Source organism: Bufo gargarizans, chromosome 1, assembly GCF_014858855.1.
Source record: "Bufo gargarizans isolate SCDJY-AF-19 chromosome 1, ASM1485885v1, whole genome shotgun sequence".
Taxonomy (NCBI): Eukaryota; Metazoa; Chordata; class Amphibia; order Anura; family Bufonidae; genus Bufo; species Bufo gargarizans.
The window spans coordinates 455245778-455262584 of NC_058080.1; the positions used below are offsets into that span (position 1 = coordinate 455245778).

Consider the following 16807-nt stretch of genomic DNA (forward strand, 5'->3'; position numbering starts at 1 on the left):
CAGTCCCGTGGCTCCCAGGCTATCTTCATCAACTTGCTCACTGATGTGGCCACGTGTGCCGCTGTAGCCAATGACTTGCCTCTGCGTTGAAGTGTCTCCATACGACACGAGATCCATAAGTGACATCACCACTAAGGCCAGTCACTGGCTGCAATCCAGTGAAGACAGCCCGGTAATATGGAGCTGGAACGTGGCAGCAGGAAGCAACTAAGTATAGCTTGAACCACATTAATGTATAAAGGAAGAAAATAATCTGTTTTAGACTGGATGAAATCAGATGGCTCTATTGAAAAAGCAATCATCTATACAGACATATGAATTATTATATAAAGAAGAAATAGACAAATTAGATGCAAATAAATGTGAATTGCTACAACTATTCTGTACAAAAACACATACCATAATTTGGATCATTCAGAAAAAACTATTGCTACAAGATGAATGAGTTATTACTCTATTTTCCCCACAGTACAGAGCAATTTTACAGTGTAATCCTTCACTAAAAGTAACTTAAAACCACAAAAACACCCAAAACATAAAAACAAAAAGAGGAGATTTACCCTGCGCATATATAGTGTACAATTTTTAAAAACATTATGTGATATGGATCTTTTACTTGCGCTTATGTCATAGTTTTTTGGTCCACAGAATATAATCCTTTACTACAATTTCAACATACAGTAAAGCCCCTTTAAGCTCCACACAAATCGTGTGTGTAGATGTGGAATCATAGTGCTGCTGCCAAGTAGGGCGAAGTTCATAGAGCTGCGTGCACTTTTCATCTTCCTCCTGCACACATTTAGTTCCCATTCAGCAGCTCTCAGGCATGCAGACAAAGCACAGTATCCAGAACACTAAACAATACTAAAAAGGGAGACTTTTGGTATACAAAGATTAATCGCTCTCCAGCCAGGAAACATTTACTGTACTGTGACCTCAGTCTGCAGAACACATTTCATATCTTCTTGTAAAAGATATAGTTAACTATAATTATACTTCTCTAGCCAAAGGTTACAAAATATTAGGGTCATTAAAAGTAATGGTTGCATTTCTTCATTGCACCCACAACACTGGCAGCTGAGGTTCGTGTTTAAAGCCATTTCCAAAATCTGATACTGATTCAGCAGAGGAAAGCAGGCATATTCCACTGCTGAATCCACATTCAAAACACCATCAACAATTTCCCATTGACTTCAATGTTAAACTCCACCTTGTATACACAACGTAAAATGGTTGAGTTTTTCTTTAGGCCCCTTTCACACGGGCGAGTTTTCCGCGCGGGTGCAATGCGTGAGGTGAATGCATTGCACCCGCACTGAATCCGGACCCATTCATTTCTATGTTGCTGTGCACATGAGCGGTGATTTTCACGCATCACTTGTGCGTTGTGTGAAAATCGCAGCATGCCCTATTTTGTGCGTTTTTCACGCAACGCAGACCCCATAGAAGTGAATGGGGCTGCGTGAAAAATCGCAAGCATCCCCAAGCAAGTGCGGATGCAGTGCGATTTTCACATATGGTTGCTAGGAGATGATCGGGATGGGGACCCGATCATTATTATTTTCCCTTATAACATGGTTATAAGGGAAAATAATAGCATTCTTAATACAGAATGCTTAGTAAAATAGTGCTGTAGGGGTTAAAAAAAAAAAAATTTAACTCACCTTAATCCACTTGTTTGCGCAGCCCGGCTTCTCTTCTGTCTTCTTCTTTGCTGTCCAGGCAGAAAAAGGACCTGTGTCGACATCACTGCGATCATCACATGATCCATCACCATGGTCACCACAGGTCCTTTTCCTCCTGGACAGCAAAGAAGAAGACAGAAGAGAAGTCGGGCTGCGCGAACAAGTGGATTAAAGCGAGCTAAATTATAATTTTTTTAACCCCTCCAGCCCTATTTTACTAAGCATTCTTTATCTACACAACACCTAACCCAAACTTCTGTGAAGAAGTTCGGGTTTGGGTTCCAAACATGACGATTTTTCTCACATTAACGCATTAAAATGTTTTGCACTCGCGCAAAAAAATAAATAAATAATAAAAAAATTAAAGCATTTTCCCGCGACGCACCCGCATCTTATCCGGCCCAAATCCACGACGCCCGTGTTGAAGAGGCCTTTAGAGTAGCTGATTTGCAAAATGCTTGAGAAGTGACATGTCACTTCTTTGAAGCAGATTTGATTGTGGATTCCATAGAAGTCAATGGAGAAGCAGAAAAACCTCACTCAAAATCTCTTCCAAAACTCTTGTAAAAACTTCTCTAAAATCAGCAGCTGTCACCAAAATACCTGTTTTCAGCTACTGATTTTTGTAATGTGGATTTTAGCCATTTGAACATATCCTAAAGAGAAGGGTTTTCTGTGTTAATGTAAGGAAAGTTTATTCACTGTATAATAATTTTCAAGATCTCTGCTTGATGCCAGCAAATAGAACCTCATTTACATTTAAAAGCCATTCTAACAATCTTTTACACACAAAGCTGCAGGAGTTATTAAAGGGGTTGTCTGGGAATTTTAAAAGAAAGAGTAGCAACAAATGTTCAAATATAACAGCAAAAAATTACAATTAAAATACTAAATGCAATTTCCTGGCAATGTGGAGCAGATAGTAAAGTGCTCCACCACCAGACTTTGCTTACATTGCATAGGACTACTGCAGCCAGTCAGTGGCTGTCATCTGTCATACTTACTGGTATCACTGCTCAGACAACCCCTATAAAAGGTAAATTGGTCACAGAGACACACAAACGGTGTATCAGAACCTTTTCTTGAGTGGACATGACGAGGGCAAATTGTTTGTGTTTGAATTTACATATGTTTCCATCTACTGACAGCATGCAGAGATCCTGCACAGTTATTCAAAAAACCAATAATAAGAATTTACAGTAGTAAAACCTCTTATCGTATTGCATTCTACCTATCAACAAATCAGATATACATCTACACCCTTTTAGTAGTTACTAAAAGTAAAGTATGCGGAAACATATAACATACATATCACAGTATTCATCAATAGCTTCTAGTACATGACATGCTTGAACCAACTGTTTCCTTTACATATATTGCATATACACTGCAATCCCTTCCATCAGTTATTGCCTAGTAGAGCTCCCAATCTTACATTCTTACAGCATTCACTTATCTTAGGGCCAGTGGGACAAAAAGCCAATTAACCTGCCTAAGAACCAAGGGGAGAATAGCAAAACCTATGCAGATGTTCAGATTTTAACCCATGTCGCTAGCTGTGAGCCATCAGTGTTTAAAATAATTCGTAATACCACCCCAAGAATTAGGGCATTGATGTATTCAGCAGTAACAAAGCAGCAGTGATAAATTCTACTGTAAGGTGCTAAATACTTATACAATTCACAATCTAAAGGTGCTGACCACAAAACAATATTAAAATAATCTTGCATCGTCATAGGTGCCCTAACAAGTGCAGAGTTTAACTGCCATGTTTGCAGGCATTTTAATTTCAACAATTCCTATTTAAAGGGGTTGACCCATATGGGACACCTATAACATATCGCTAGGATATGCCATCAATGTCAGATGGGAGCTGGTCCTAGACATGGGACCTGCACCTATCTCCAGAACGGGACCCCTGAAGTGAACAAGAAGCACCCTCCTGGCACCGCTATGGGAGTTCCGAAAATAGCTGAGAGCTGACTCAGCTATTTCCAGCAGTCCTATAGAAATTAACTGAGAGGTGGCCCAGCTTGCCAAGTGCTCCCGCTTGGCTATTTTCAGAACACCTATAGCAATATATGAAGAAAATATCGTGCTTCATTTTGGGGACCCGTTCTGGAGACAGGAGCAGGTCCCAGAGGTGGGACCCACACCTATCTGACTTTGATGGCATATCCTAGTGATGTGTCATCGCTGTCCCAGGTGAGGCAATCCCTTTAATGTTTTATATCTGTAATTTTATACTTTATTTATGCTATTGTTTTAAACATGTCTGGCTTCTTTGTTACAATATATAATACTTTTTCCTATTTTGATATGTGCCATTTCTTTTTTTCTTTTTTTATTCAATGTGAATAAAGACATTACCATAAACTGCTGTTATCTACAGTTAACAAACTGATCTTTTATACTTGCTATAACTAGAACTAGCTGGGAAGCATCCATCTATAGTGATGAGCGAACTTCACGTTTTGAAGTTTGTGTTCAGCATTTTCTGGCAATTCCGTTATGGATTCCGTTATCACTGATCATAACGGAATTCTATGATGGAATGCACCACGGAAGCCTTTAAGAGGCATTCCATTTTACATCCTGTCATAATAGAAGTCTATGGGCAGTATAACGGATCCGTCCGGTTTCAGTTATGTAGGATGTCTTATGCTGCCCATAGACTTCTATTATGATGGAATGCAAAACGGAATGCCTCTTAAAGGCTTCCGTGGTGCATTCCATCATAGAATTCCGTTATGGTCCGTGATAACGGAATTGCCACAAAACCCGAACTTCAAAACATGAAGTTCGCTCATCACTATCCATCTACTAGAACTAGCTAAGAAGCATCCATCTACTAGAACTAGAACTAGCTGAGAAGCATCCATCTACTAGAACTAGCTGAGAAGCATCCATCTACTAGAACTAGCTGAGAAGCATCCATCTACTAGAACTAGCTGAGAAGCATCCATCTACTAGAACTATAACTAGCTGAGAAGCATCCATCTACTACAACTAGAACTAGCTGTGAAACATCCATCTACTATAACTACAACTAGACGAGAAGCATCCATCTACTAGAACTACAACAAGCTGAGAAGCAGCAATCTACTAGAACTACAACTAGCTGTTAAGCATCCACCTACAATAACTACAACTAGCTGAGAAGCATCCATCTACTATAACTAGAACTAGCTGAGAAGCATCCATCTACTATAATTAGAACTAGCTGTGAAACATCCATCTATGATAACTACAACTAGATGAGAATAATCCATCTACTATAACTAGAACTAGCTGAGAAGCATCCATCTACCATAACTAAAACTACATAAGAAGCATCCATCTACTATAACTAGCTGAGCAGCTATAACTACAACTAGCTGAGAAGCATCCATCTACTATAACTACAGCTAGCTGAGAAGCATCCTTCTACTATAACTAGAACTAGCTGAGAAACATCCATCTACTAGAACTACAACTAGCTGAGAAGCATCCATCTACTAGAACTACAACTAGACGAGAAGCATGTATCCACTACAACTACAACTAGCTGAGAAGCATCAATTTACTAGAACTACAACTAGCTGAGAAGAATCCATCTACTAAAACTACAACTAGCTGAGAGACCTCCACAGATGCACTGCTCTGCGTTCATAGATACAACTGTGGCATTGTATTAACTGCATAGACACCAGAATCTACCATAAACCAGAAAAGCGCTGGCATTATGTCAATGCCCTATGAGATAGCGCCATCCTGTATCATGGGATCCTTATCATTAGCTCATTAAACAGGCTGCCCTAGGATGACAACCCCTGTCCAATGCCCTATCAGGCTAGTTGAACCTCATAGAAGGGATCTCCCAGCTAAGGACCCCCCTCTATGTGACTGAAAGAAAGCTGCTCTCTAAGGCTCTGGCAGGCCCAGCACATCTATGCATTACATACACAGCCTTTTCTTCAAATGGCCACAATGTAATGAACATGTCCACTTCAGGGACCACTGCAAGGAAAATGCATGCCTAGACATGGCTTACAGCTGATCGCTGGGGGTGAGGAAAGGTGGATCTCAGGCAGCCAGTTGATCGCTGCTCAATCTTACAATCACCAGTAAAACTTAAAGGGAACCTGTCACTAGGATTTGGGTTATAGAGCTGAGGACATGGGCTGCTAGATGGCCGCTAGCACATCCGCAATATCCAGTCCCCATAGCTCTGTGTGCTTTTATTGTTTAAAAAAAACGACTTAAAGCATATGCAAATTACCCTGAGATGAGTCCTGTAGGTGAGATGAGTCAGGGACAGGACTCATCTCAGGTTAATTTGCATATGTATCAAATCGGTTTCTTGACACAATAAAGGCACACAGAGCTATGGGGACTGGGTATTGCGGATGTGCTAGCGGCCATCTAGCAACCCATGTCCTCAGCTCTATAACCCAAATCCTAGTGACAGATTCCCTTTAAGTAAAATAACCTCCATTTTATTAGGTACCATTTCAGACCATTTTAACATTTTTAGCCACGTTGATTTCCAAGCAATAGCTCAGATACAGAGGCGTACATAGAAATCATTGGGCCCCATAGCAAGAATCTTAATGGGGCCCCACTAACTCCGTCCACTGGCCCACCCCACCACCTGCCCTGGCTTCTCCCCTGCCATACCCCCAGCAGTTGCAGCCATGTAGACATTAGGAGCTACTTTCACACTTGCGTTTCTATTTTCCGGTATTGAGATCCGTCATAGGGTCTCAATACCGGGAAAAAACCCGCTTTTGATTGTCCCCATTCATTGTCTGAGGGCACTGTCCACTATAAGCAGCACACAGGCACAGCCCATTGGGGGGGGTATAATAGTATACCAGTGCCACCATAGCCCCCCTTACCTTATGAACTGTCAGAACCCCCTAACCCCCATACAAGTGTAATTAGTGGGCGGGGCCTATCCTCCACTGCGGGCCCCCTTCCCCCAGGGGCCCCATAGCAGCTGCGTGGTCTGCCTCTATTGGAGGTACGCCACTGCTCAGATACATGCAGGCCTTGGTGAGCAACAGAGAACATGTCCATCGGTTTCAAAAGCTGGATTTCCATTCTTTTGGAGATCCTGTGTTCAACTTCACATAGTGTAGAAAGGCAAGAGGTACAAATGGAACAAACATGGAATATAGAAGGGATAAATGAGGGATAAAGAAGAGTTAGGGTCCATTCACACGTCCGCAATTCTGTTCCGGAATTGCAGACCCATTCAGTTCTATGGGGCCGCACGATGTGCGGCCCGGATCCGGAATTGCGGATCCGCACTTTCGGGTCCGCAATTCCGTTCCCGAAAAAAATAGAACATATCCTATTCTTGTTCGCAATTGTGGACAAGAATAGGCATTTTCTATTAAGTGCCGGCGATGTGCGGTCCGCAAAATGCGGAACGCACATTGCCGGTGTTCGTGTTTTGCGGATCCACAGATCCGTGGATCCGCAAAACACACACGGAAGTGTGAATGGACCCTTAGGGTGGGTTTTACACATCTTTTTATGGCAGTTTTTTCATCAATATCAGATTGGCAGGGGTCTAACTCCCGGCACCCCCGCCAATCAGCTGGTTGAAGAAAAGCCCTTCCCTTCATTATTTGCCTGCTCGCCATCAACATCGCAGTAGCGAGCATAGGGGTGGGCGATATGGCCTAAAATCTATATTGCGATATAATTTTAAGCATGTGTGATATGCGATATATATCGCGATATATTGTTTTCTATATTTGGGGGGGCCTGTTTTTTTACTTTTTATTTAATAACTATTAGCCTCCTTAAGGGCTAGAACGTAGAACCCTTGTCATATTCACCCTAATAGAGCTCTATTAGGGTGAATAGGACTTTACACTCTCCCTGCTGCCCTGTGCTTTGTGCACACAACAGCAGGGAGCTGAGTCCCCTCCCCTAAACGGTGCCATCCACAGATCCCCCTCCCCTAAACAGTGCCATCCACAGATCCCCCCTCCCCTAAACGGTGCCATCCACAGATCCCCCCTCCCCTAAACGGTGCCATCCACAGATCCCCCCTCCCCTAAACGGTGCCATCCACAGATCCCCCCTCCCCTAAACGGTGCCATCCACAGATCCCTCATCCCCTAAACGGTGCCATCCGCAGATCCCCCCTCCCCTAAACGGTGCCATCCACAGATCCCCCTCCTCCCCTAAACAGTGCCATCCACAGATCCCCCTCCCCTAAACGGTGCCATCCACAGATCCCCCCCCCCACCTCCCCTATACGGTGCCATCCACAGATCCCCCCACTCCCCTAAACGGTGCCATGCACAGATCCCCCCCTCCCCTAAATGGTGCCATCCACAGATTTCCCCCCCCCCCCCTAAATGGTGCCATCCACAGATTTCCCCCCCCCCCCCTAAATGGTGCCATCCACAGATTCCCCCCCCCCCCCTCCCCTAAACAGTGCCATCGACAGATCCCCCCCCCCCTTCCCTAAACGGTGCCATCCACAGATCCCCGCCTCCTCTCCTAAACGGTGCCATCCACAGATCCCCCCCTCCTCTCCTAAACGGTGCCATCCACAGACCCCCCCCCCTCTTCCCCTAAACGGTGCCATCCACAGATCCCCCCCCTCCTCCCCTAAACGGTGCCATCCACAGATCCCCCCCTCCTCTCCTAAATGGTGCCATCCACAGATCCCCCCTTCCCTAAACGGTGCCATCCACAGATCCCCCCCCCCCCCCCTAAACAGTGCCATCCACAGATCCCCCCCGACGCTCACAGGAATACATTTAAAAATTAATCAGTAACTTTAACTTTATTAATTGGTGATCTCGTTACTGTATACCTCACTAGGTCTTAGCTCCGGTAACAGCAGGCAGTGCGGGGGGCGGCGCTCACTCACTGACGTCACGCGCCTGCGCCGCCTAGTGGGAGGAGCAGGTATACAGTAAAGAGCCGGTATACAGTAAAGAGATCACCAATTAATAAAGTTAAAGTTACTGATTAGTTTTTAAATGTTCTACTGTCAGCGGTGTGGCCCTGTATATTCTAACCCCCAGGCAAGCGTCCCTGTCACCATGGGAACGCCTGGGGGTTAGAATATACCATCGGATTTGAGTTTTCATGCACTCACTGAGATCGTGAAAACTCAATGTTTTACTGTCAGTCCCTCCTCTCCTCCTCTTTTGTCATTGGTGGTCAGCGGCAGCCGCGCACAGTGGGGAGGGACTCTCTCCTTCTCCACTGTGCCGGCTCAGGAGAACATGGTGCGCACAGAGAGCGCGATCATATCGCAATCCGGCGATATAAGCGATATGCTCAAAATCCATATCGTGGCACAAATTTATATCGCATATATCGTCTATATCGCCCACCCCTAAGCGAGCAGGTGTAATTACAAGCCATTATATTGAGGGGAATCGGATAGCTTGTAACTACACCTGCTCACCACTGCGATGCCGATGGCGAGCAGGTAAACAATGAAGGGAAGGCAGCGCTGGCACAGAGAGCAGGCTTCTCTACAACCAGCTGATCGGCAGGGGTGTCAGACCCCCGCCAGTCTGATATTGATGACCTATCCTGAGGTTAGGTCATCAACATTAAAATCCAGGAAACCCCTTCAAATATTGTTTTCTCACAGAAATTTCTTTGAGAAAGTCTGGAGATTTACCAAAGTTGCCCTTTCACAGATGTAGCTATCCGCCCAGAGATGTCCGTATCGGGCGCGTTCTCGATACAGAGGAAATGTTCCAGGTCCCTAGGCATGGGGCGGGTACTTTAAGCATGGCCCACTGTGATTTTGCGGAACATGTGCTGACTCGGACAAAAGCAGGATTTGGTATTAAGGCACTACTGAGAAAAAGTCTGGGTAAAGTTCAGGACAGATATTGTGGAAGTTTCCTTTCACACCCACAGCACCCCTGAATAAACTCCAGAACATATGTGGGTTACCCTGCATGTGTGAATGTGGCTTATGTGATACTGGTTGGCAAGAGGAGAGGCTCATTTATTAGTACGTACAGAATTATTACCAGAACTTTTTTTTAATTAGACATACAGGAGATCTTGGTAATTCTATTCCAGCAGCACTTCTGTACAATGCAAATTACACATTTTACAATTTACCATTACTGACATGGGAAGGCATTCAAACATAACAGAGAAACTGCAATCCATTTGTAAAACATGTTTCTTTCATTTTCTTCATAAAGCTGCCTGTGTGCACAGGAAAAATCTTTTCCCCAAAGGGATCAAGGATCTCACAACTATTACATAGATCACAGATAACTATTCCATCTGTTTATGAAAAAATGACAACCAGCACTGTCAAACTACAGCAACAACCTGTCTACTGCAGGGCAACCTCAACATATCTAACATCTAATGAACATATCTAGGACAACATATCTACATCTTACCTGTAAATGGTGTGTGGAACATACACTTCTTTTATTGGAATCTCAAGAATCTCCTTAATTAGTCTTGCGCGACCTTCAGGAAAGGGCTTAATTGGAAGTAGCTCAGGAGTAAGACAGCCGCTCAACCCATCATAAATTGGGGAGATTTCAAGCTTCAACAAACCTTAAGAAAGTGGGCAGATTAGGATAATATTGATATGGGGATTTTATAAAACGTTATACTAAATCCAGTGTAAATTAGGTTGATAGAGACTTTACTGCACACTTGGACAAGGTCTGGCCAACCATATCTTAAACCGTGTAACCCTCAGTTAGAAATGACAGCCACCATTGTAAAAGTAATATTGCCAGCCATTGATTCGAGAGAGAGAGAGAGAGAGAGAGAGAGAGAGTCAGAGACAGACTTTGGAAAGATAGAGAGAGTACTGCAACCCACATCTTTGCTCATATTCATACATTGATAGTAGGGAAGATTTGCACTGTGAATTGTTTGGAACTGTGTTTCGATTCTGTTTGATGTACTACAACTCCTTTTCTGTACTTTAGTAAAGAGGGAGTTGTCCATTTTCTTTAACTGGTCTGATTACTGACTCCAATACTATATGCCGGCCACAGTAGCCACACCTCATGCCTTGAACCCGTACCAGACCCATAACCCCAAGGTCACCCGAACTACCATCAGACAGGAGCCCTAACATCAGGGTGCCCTGAGGGAAGAAAGGGTGTGCCCTCCTGTCACTGCCCTGACTCTAGGGAGCATCTGTGTGAGGGCTGCCACTGTGATTTATGTGAAAAACTGTTGCAGCCAGAACCACTACCACTCTCATCCTCTGCTCTGCTCCTCCACACCTGTGGTATTATGTTTTTATCCTCTCCTGTGCTGAGACTACTAGTGTCAAGGAGGCAGCCCCTTCATGTTCAGTGTCCTGGGATTTCTTTGCAAAATGCGAAGAGCTATCACTAAGATCAGAGAGTAGGGCTGAGAAACATTCAGTTCAGAAAGCCCAGGACACTGAACACAACAGCAAAAAAGGACAGGGCGAGTTAAAATTCAACTGCCTGATCATTCTCTGTCGGTGGAAAGTCAGAGGGCCCACACACATTAGATGGTTGGACAGGTCCAACCAAAAACAGGTTTTGTTGCTATCAGTCTAAGTGTATGGGTCAGCATTACATTTCATCAGATGTCTGATGCGGTGGTCATGGACATGAGAAATCAGTCCATGCTGTAGCTCTGTGTGCATTTACTGGTCGGCACACAGAGGTTTTTCTTTTTTATTCATGTGGTGGCACAGTCCATTGGACACTGTATTACATAACTATTCCCACCTAGAAGTATTACTTCTGGGGGGATAGTAACACACAGAGTGCTTATGGCTCTGTAATACACAACAGTAGGGACTCTAAATGAGAACTATTTCAAAATGTTCTGTCCTACTGGAATTAACAATGAAATGCCACAGTTTATTGTACTACTCTAGATTATATTGTAAAACACAGTTATTCAGGAAATATATTCTAGCTACCCCTGATGACCATTTCAGCCTCACTTCTACGCTCATCTATATGAAGTGAAGCAATCTTTTCTCCTGTTTCCTTTTCTCCTCCAAGAAGATCAGTAACAAAGGCTTAATAGCAAGTCATAAGAACAATAGGAATACTTTTACTCCGTACACAAGTCACACATGGCACTCCTGCCCTCACCTGGTATACATTTTGCCCGCTTTTGCAAAGCTCTTTTATAATCTGCTAAATACTTGAATAAGTCTTCATCACTTAGCTTGTCTCCTTCCTAGTACAAAAAAACACACAGACAATAAGTTAAATAGGCATGTGCATATATTGTTTCATTCATCAATATTTTTCTGAGAATTTATTTTAATTTTATGTGAATTTAAAGTGGCCGTACTTAGACGAGCTATAGATGAACACTGTCCTGTCTGTATCCGTCTGTATTGGCTGATCTTAAAGATGACGGAATAAATATGGGAAGTTTCTTTACTATTACCGGAGGCTGGAGTTACACTGAAATATGCTCCAGAATTGTTATCGCATGGGGAATGCAAGTAGTTACTAAAACAGATACAGTATGTCAGGAATGGTGACAGGTCCTCTTTTAGGCCTCATGCACACAACCGTAGCTCTGGTCCGCATCTGAGCCGCAGTTTTTGCGGCTCAGGTGCAGACCCATTCACTTCAATGGGGCCACAAAAGATGCGGACAGCACTCCGAGTGTTGTCCGCATCCGTTGCTCCGCTCCTGTCCAATTCTACAATGAGCCGCCCGTTCCGTTTCGCAAATTGCAATAGGCACACGGACGGCTTCCGTTTTTTGCGGATCCGCCGTTTGCGGACCGCAAAAAACAGAACGGTCGTGTGCATGAGCCCTAAGACTCCTTCTGGACTAAAATACAAAGTACCAAAGAAAATGGTCATTTTATAGAAAATGTGATGTAACTCACAACAGCTCAAAACATTTTAGGATTTACTAATGAAAACGGATGAGTGTATACTGAGCTCTACAAACCATGTGACGCATTAGAACCTAAGGCATAGAAAAGATATGTACAGTACAATATTCACCTGCTTAAAGAGCATAGTTTGTGTAATTGTTATAGGTTTGAACGGTGATGCTGGGACTTCATCTATTGAGCTCGCTCTATCGGAAAATCTCCTTGCTGGCCCGAGTGAGGATCTCCTGTCAGCAGTTAGTGTCTTACCTATAGAAGTAGAAGAACAGAAGGCTTAAGAAAGTGCAAAATAGTGGGGTCGATTTATCAAAACTGGTGTAAGGAAAAACTGGCTTAGCGCCCATAGCAATCAGATTTCACCTTTCATTTTTCATAGCTCCTTTGGAAAATGAAAGGTGGAATCTGATTGGTTGCTATGGGCACCTAAGCCAGTTCTACTTTACACCAGTTTTGATAAATCTCACCCACAGAGTTTATTAGAAAAGTTCTATAGTACTAAGTAACACTTTCACGTCTATGGATGCGATGCCACACATCTGGCTAAGGGCTCGTTCACGCAACCGTTGGTGCCCGCAATGCAAGGGCAACTTCCGTGGGGCAGGCGCATGGGGATCGCAGACCCATTCACTTGAATGGGTCCGCGATCCCTCTGTTCCACAAAAAGATAGAGCATGTTCTATCTTTTTGCAGTGCGGAGGCATGGAACGGAACCCCAGGAAGTACTCCGTAGTGCTTTCGTAGTGTTCCGTATCTCCGGATTTGCGGACCCATTGAAATAAATGGGTCCGCATCAGTGATGCGGAGTGACAACGAAACGGTGCCCGCAAATGTGGTCCGCAATACGGGAACGGGACACCAACGGTCGTGTGAACGAGCCCTAAATACGTTTCACATTTGAGTTGTTGTTGTTTTCCGGTATTGAGATCCAGCGAAGGATCTTAATACAGGAAAAAAACATTTCAGTTTAGTCCTCATGCATTGTGAATGGAAGGGGATCCGTTCAGGATGCATCAGGACGTCTTCTGTTTCGGCAGCATTCCGTTTTGTGACTGGACACAAAAACCGCTGCAAGCTGCAGTTTTGTGTCCGGTCATAAAAACTGTAAAAAAAATGGATCCGACACTGAAAACAATGTGAGTCAATGTTGATGGATCTACATCTTACGGATTGAAAGTCAATGTATTAAAAAAACGGATTGAAAGTCAATGTATTAGTGACTAATCAGTTTTTTTCCATTTTGATTTCACACAACCACATCCTAAGGCCGAATGCACACGGCCGTGTTCCGCGTCCGAGAACGGTCCGTGGTATGCCGGGCTGGATTCCTGTTCAGAGCAGGAGCGCACAACGTCATTGGTTGCTATGACGCCGTGCGCTTCATGCCGCCGCTGCACTACAGTAATACACTATACGAGTGTATTACTGTAGTGCAGTGGCGGCATGAAGCGCACGGCGTCATAGCAACCAATGACGCCGTGCACTCCTGCTCTGAACAGGAATCCAGCCCGGCATACCACGGACCGCTCTCGGACGCGGAACACGGCCGTGTGCATTCGGCCTAATGGAACGGATGCATCCTGATGTGCAAAATCAAAACGGATCAATTTAATTCAGTTATCGAGATCCCCTGCCGGATCTCAATACTGGATATAACGCAAGTGTGAAAGAAGTCTAACTGATAATATGGCAAATGATAGTGATCAAGTGAGTGAAGGCCCGCATACACATTAGTGTATTGTGGCCTGAATCCACCAACCTAATGTGTATGGCCAGCTCCCGACTCTCTGCTGACAGTTGATGTTGGGGATGGGATCAAGTGAACTGAAATTTTTTGCCGGATCCTTTTGTTCTCCCAGGAGAAAAGCCACCGCTGGAGTTATCTGGCAGCAGCTCTCTCCCTAGTGACAACACATACGTGCTCGATTAACGGTAGCACATCTCCCTGTGTAATCAAGGATGTGCTGCCGATAATAAATAGAAGAGAACGAGGGGGAACGACTGCAGTAGCAATTGTTTCTCCCACATTCAAAATCTGCATCGGCCTGTGTAATCAGGCAGATGTAAACGAGCACCGATAGATGTATTCATTCCATCGGCGCTCGCACTGCCTGAAGATGGGCAAGGTAATACCACCCTAAGACCTTTTTATTCCTGCAAGTTAAAGAGACAATAATGACCTGTCCTAGCGTGATCACAAATGGCAGTATTTTTCGTTATTTTTAACAAAATACACTAGCCCCCATATAGAAAGGATAGCAATACCATTCCCGTTTTCAGATTCCGATGCTTCTCTTTCCAGAGTCATATCATTAATACAGCTTTGCAGGCTAATCGGTATCCAAGCAAATGGCATACGATATTTTCCTAAACGCTGACAAAAGTTTTCTGCTTGAGATTTAAGCTTTTCTACTTTTTCTTTGGTCTGGAATAAATTAAAATACAGTAAAGTATTGCAGAATAAAATATGCAGAATAAAAGCAGCACATACTTTACAGTTGTACGTGTAGATCATTGATATATCAGCATTTCCTTAAATAGCTATTTAAAAGGCTTTTTCTGAAGTTTAATACCAATGGCCTATCCTCAGGCTACATCAGATCTGTGGGGATCTGACTCCCAGAACCACCACACATCAGTTGTTTGAAGAGGCCATGGCACTCCGGTGAGCACCATGGCCTCTTCCTTGGCCAGTGACGTTCATTGGTCATATGGCCTATTTGCAGCTCTGTCCCATTTAAGTGGATGGGCCTAGGCTGCAATACCAAGCACAGCTGCTATACCATATTTGGCGCTGTGCTTCATAAGCTGTGAGAAGGCACAGTGCTTCAAACAGCTGACCGGCGGGGGTGCTGAGATTCAGACCCCCACTGATCAGATATTGATGACCTATCCTGAGGGTAGGCCATCAATACTGAACTCCCGGAAAACCCTTTAATGTCTGTCATTGATTTCTATCTCACTGATTACTCTTTATCACCGCTATAGAACTATACTACAACACCATCACTAAGCTATATTCATACCAGGGCACATTTATAACTACAATGAAACCGGTTTGGGTGAAGTAGAGATATATGGTGCATGACCACTATAGCCAATCACTATTCTCAGGTATATGGCATAAGAGCACTGATTGGTTGCAAGGTTATCTGCCTTATACCTACAAATCACCACTGCAGCTTTGTATATAAACAGCTAGATATAACCCTTTCTCACTTATCAGCTTTGCTGTACAGACTGGAGCAGCATAAGCAGAGTCAACACATTGTTATAAGGGTGGGCAAATTAATGACAGTTCTATTTAACGCCTTATTCTCTGAAAAACACATAGAGCAAACACACTATTTTCTTTCTACACACTTAAATCTAATTAACAGTGCTAAAAATAAATACGCTAAAAATTCCCTTTTAAGGGCATCTGTCAGCAGATTTCTACCTATGACACTGGCTGACCTGTTTCATGTGCGCTTGGCAGCTGAAGGCATCTGTGTTGGTCCCATGTTCTTATGTGCCCACATTGCTGAGAAACAGGAGGTTTTAATATATGTGAATGAGCCTCTAGGAGCAACAGCTGCGTTGCCCTTACTTCTAGAGGCTTAGCTCTCTCTGCAACTGCCGCACCCTCTGCACTTTGATTGGTGCATATGCAACAGGTCAGCCAGTTTCATGGGTACAAATCTGCTGACAGATGCCCTTTAAGCGATCAGGAATGCTATATGAATTATGAAGATGACAAACTTACCTTTCCACCCTCAGAATCTTTTAACACCATGTATGGCTCAGCGCAGTCCGAGATTTCTCCTTGTTGAAGAACTTTTTCTATCTGTAAAGCATAACCGAATACAATGCCACAATTCTTATCTTGATACTCATAACATATTAAACAGTTGCAGCAAACTTTATCTTGACTTTCAGAGTTTCTTTAGGTATTTTCCTGGACTTAGCTATTGATGACTTATCCTTTAGACTGTTGGGAGTCCACTCCAGAAAGGCTCAATATGCTGCGCAGTTTCCAGCACCAGTATACTGCAGCTCTGCTCCAAGTCACTTGAATGGGAGGTGAGATGCAGTACTCCAGCACATCCTTACTTAGTGATCATTAGGGTTTAGCTAGATGGCGATCTTGGTCACAAGACAACTGTAGCGCAGATGATCAAAGTGGGATCACAGCGTAGTGGTGCTTGCATAAAAATGGATTGAATCGCAGAGATACTTGTATGTGTGCTGAAACAGCAACCACAGAAATACAAAAAATC

At 43.7% G+C, this 16807-nt stretch overlaps 1 protein-coding gene across 1 annotated transcript in view; it reads right to left on the reverse strand.

Moving 5' to 3' along the window:
- The window catches only part of DOCK8 (dedicator of cytokinesis 8), a 209522-nt gene that overhangs the window by 117058 nt on the left and 75657 nt on the right, over positions 1-16807 (reverse strand). The window contains exons 10-14 of the mRNA XM_044272650.1: positions 16294-16374; positions 14814-14973; positions 12664-12800; positions 11786-11873; positions 10082-10244 (exon numbers count right to left, since the gene is read on the reverse strand). Of these exons, the coding sequence (XP_044128585.1) occupies positions 10082-10244; positions 11786-11873; positions 12664-12800; positions 14814-14973; positions 16294-16374 (629 nt within the window). The remainder of the gene's footprint in view (positions 1-10081; positions 10245-11785; positions 11874-12663; positions 12801-14813; positions 14974-16293; positions 16375-16807) is intronic.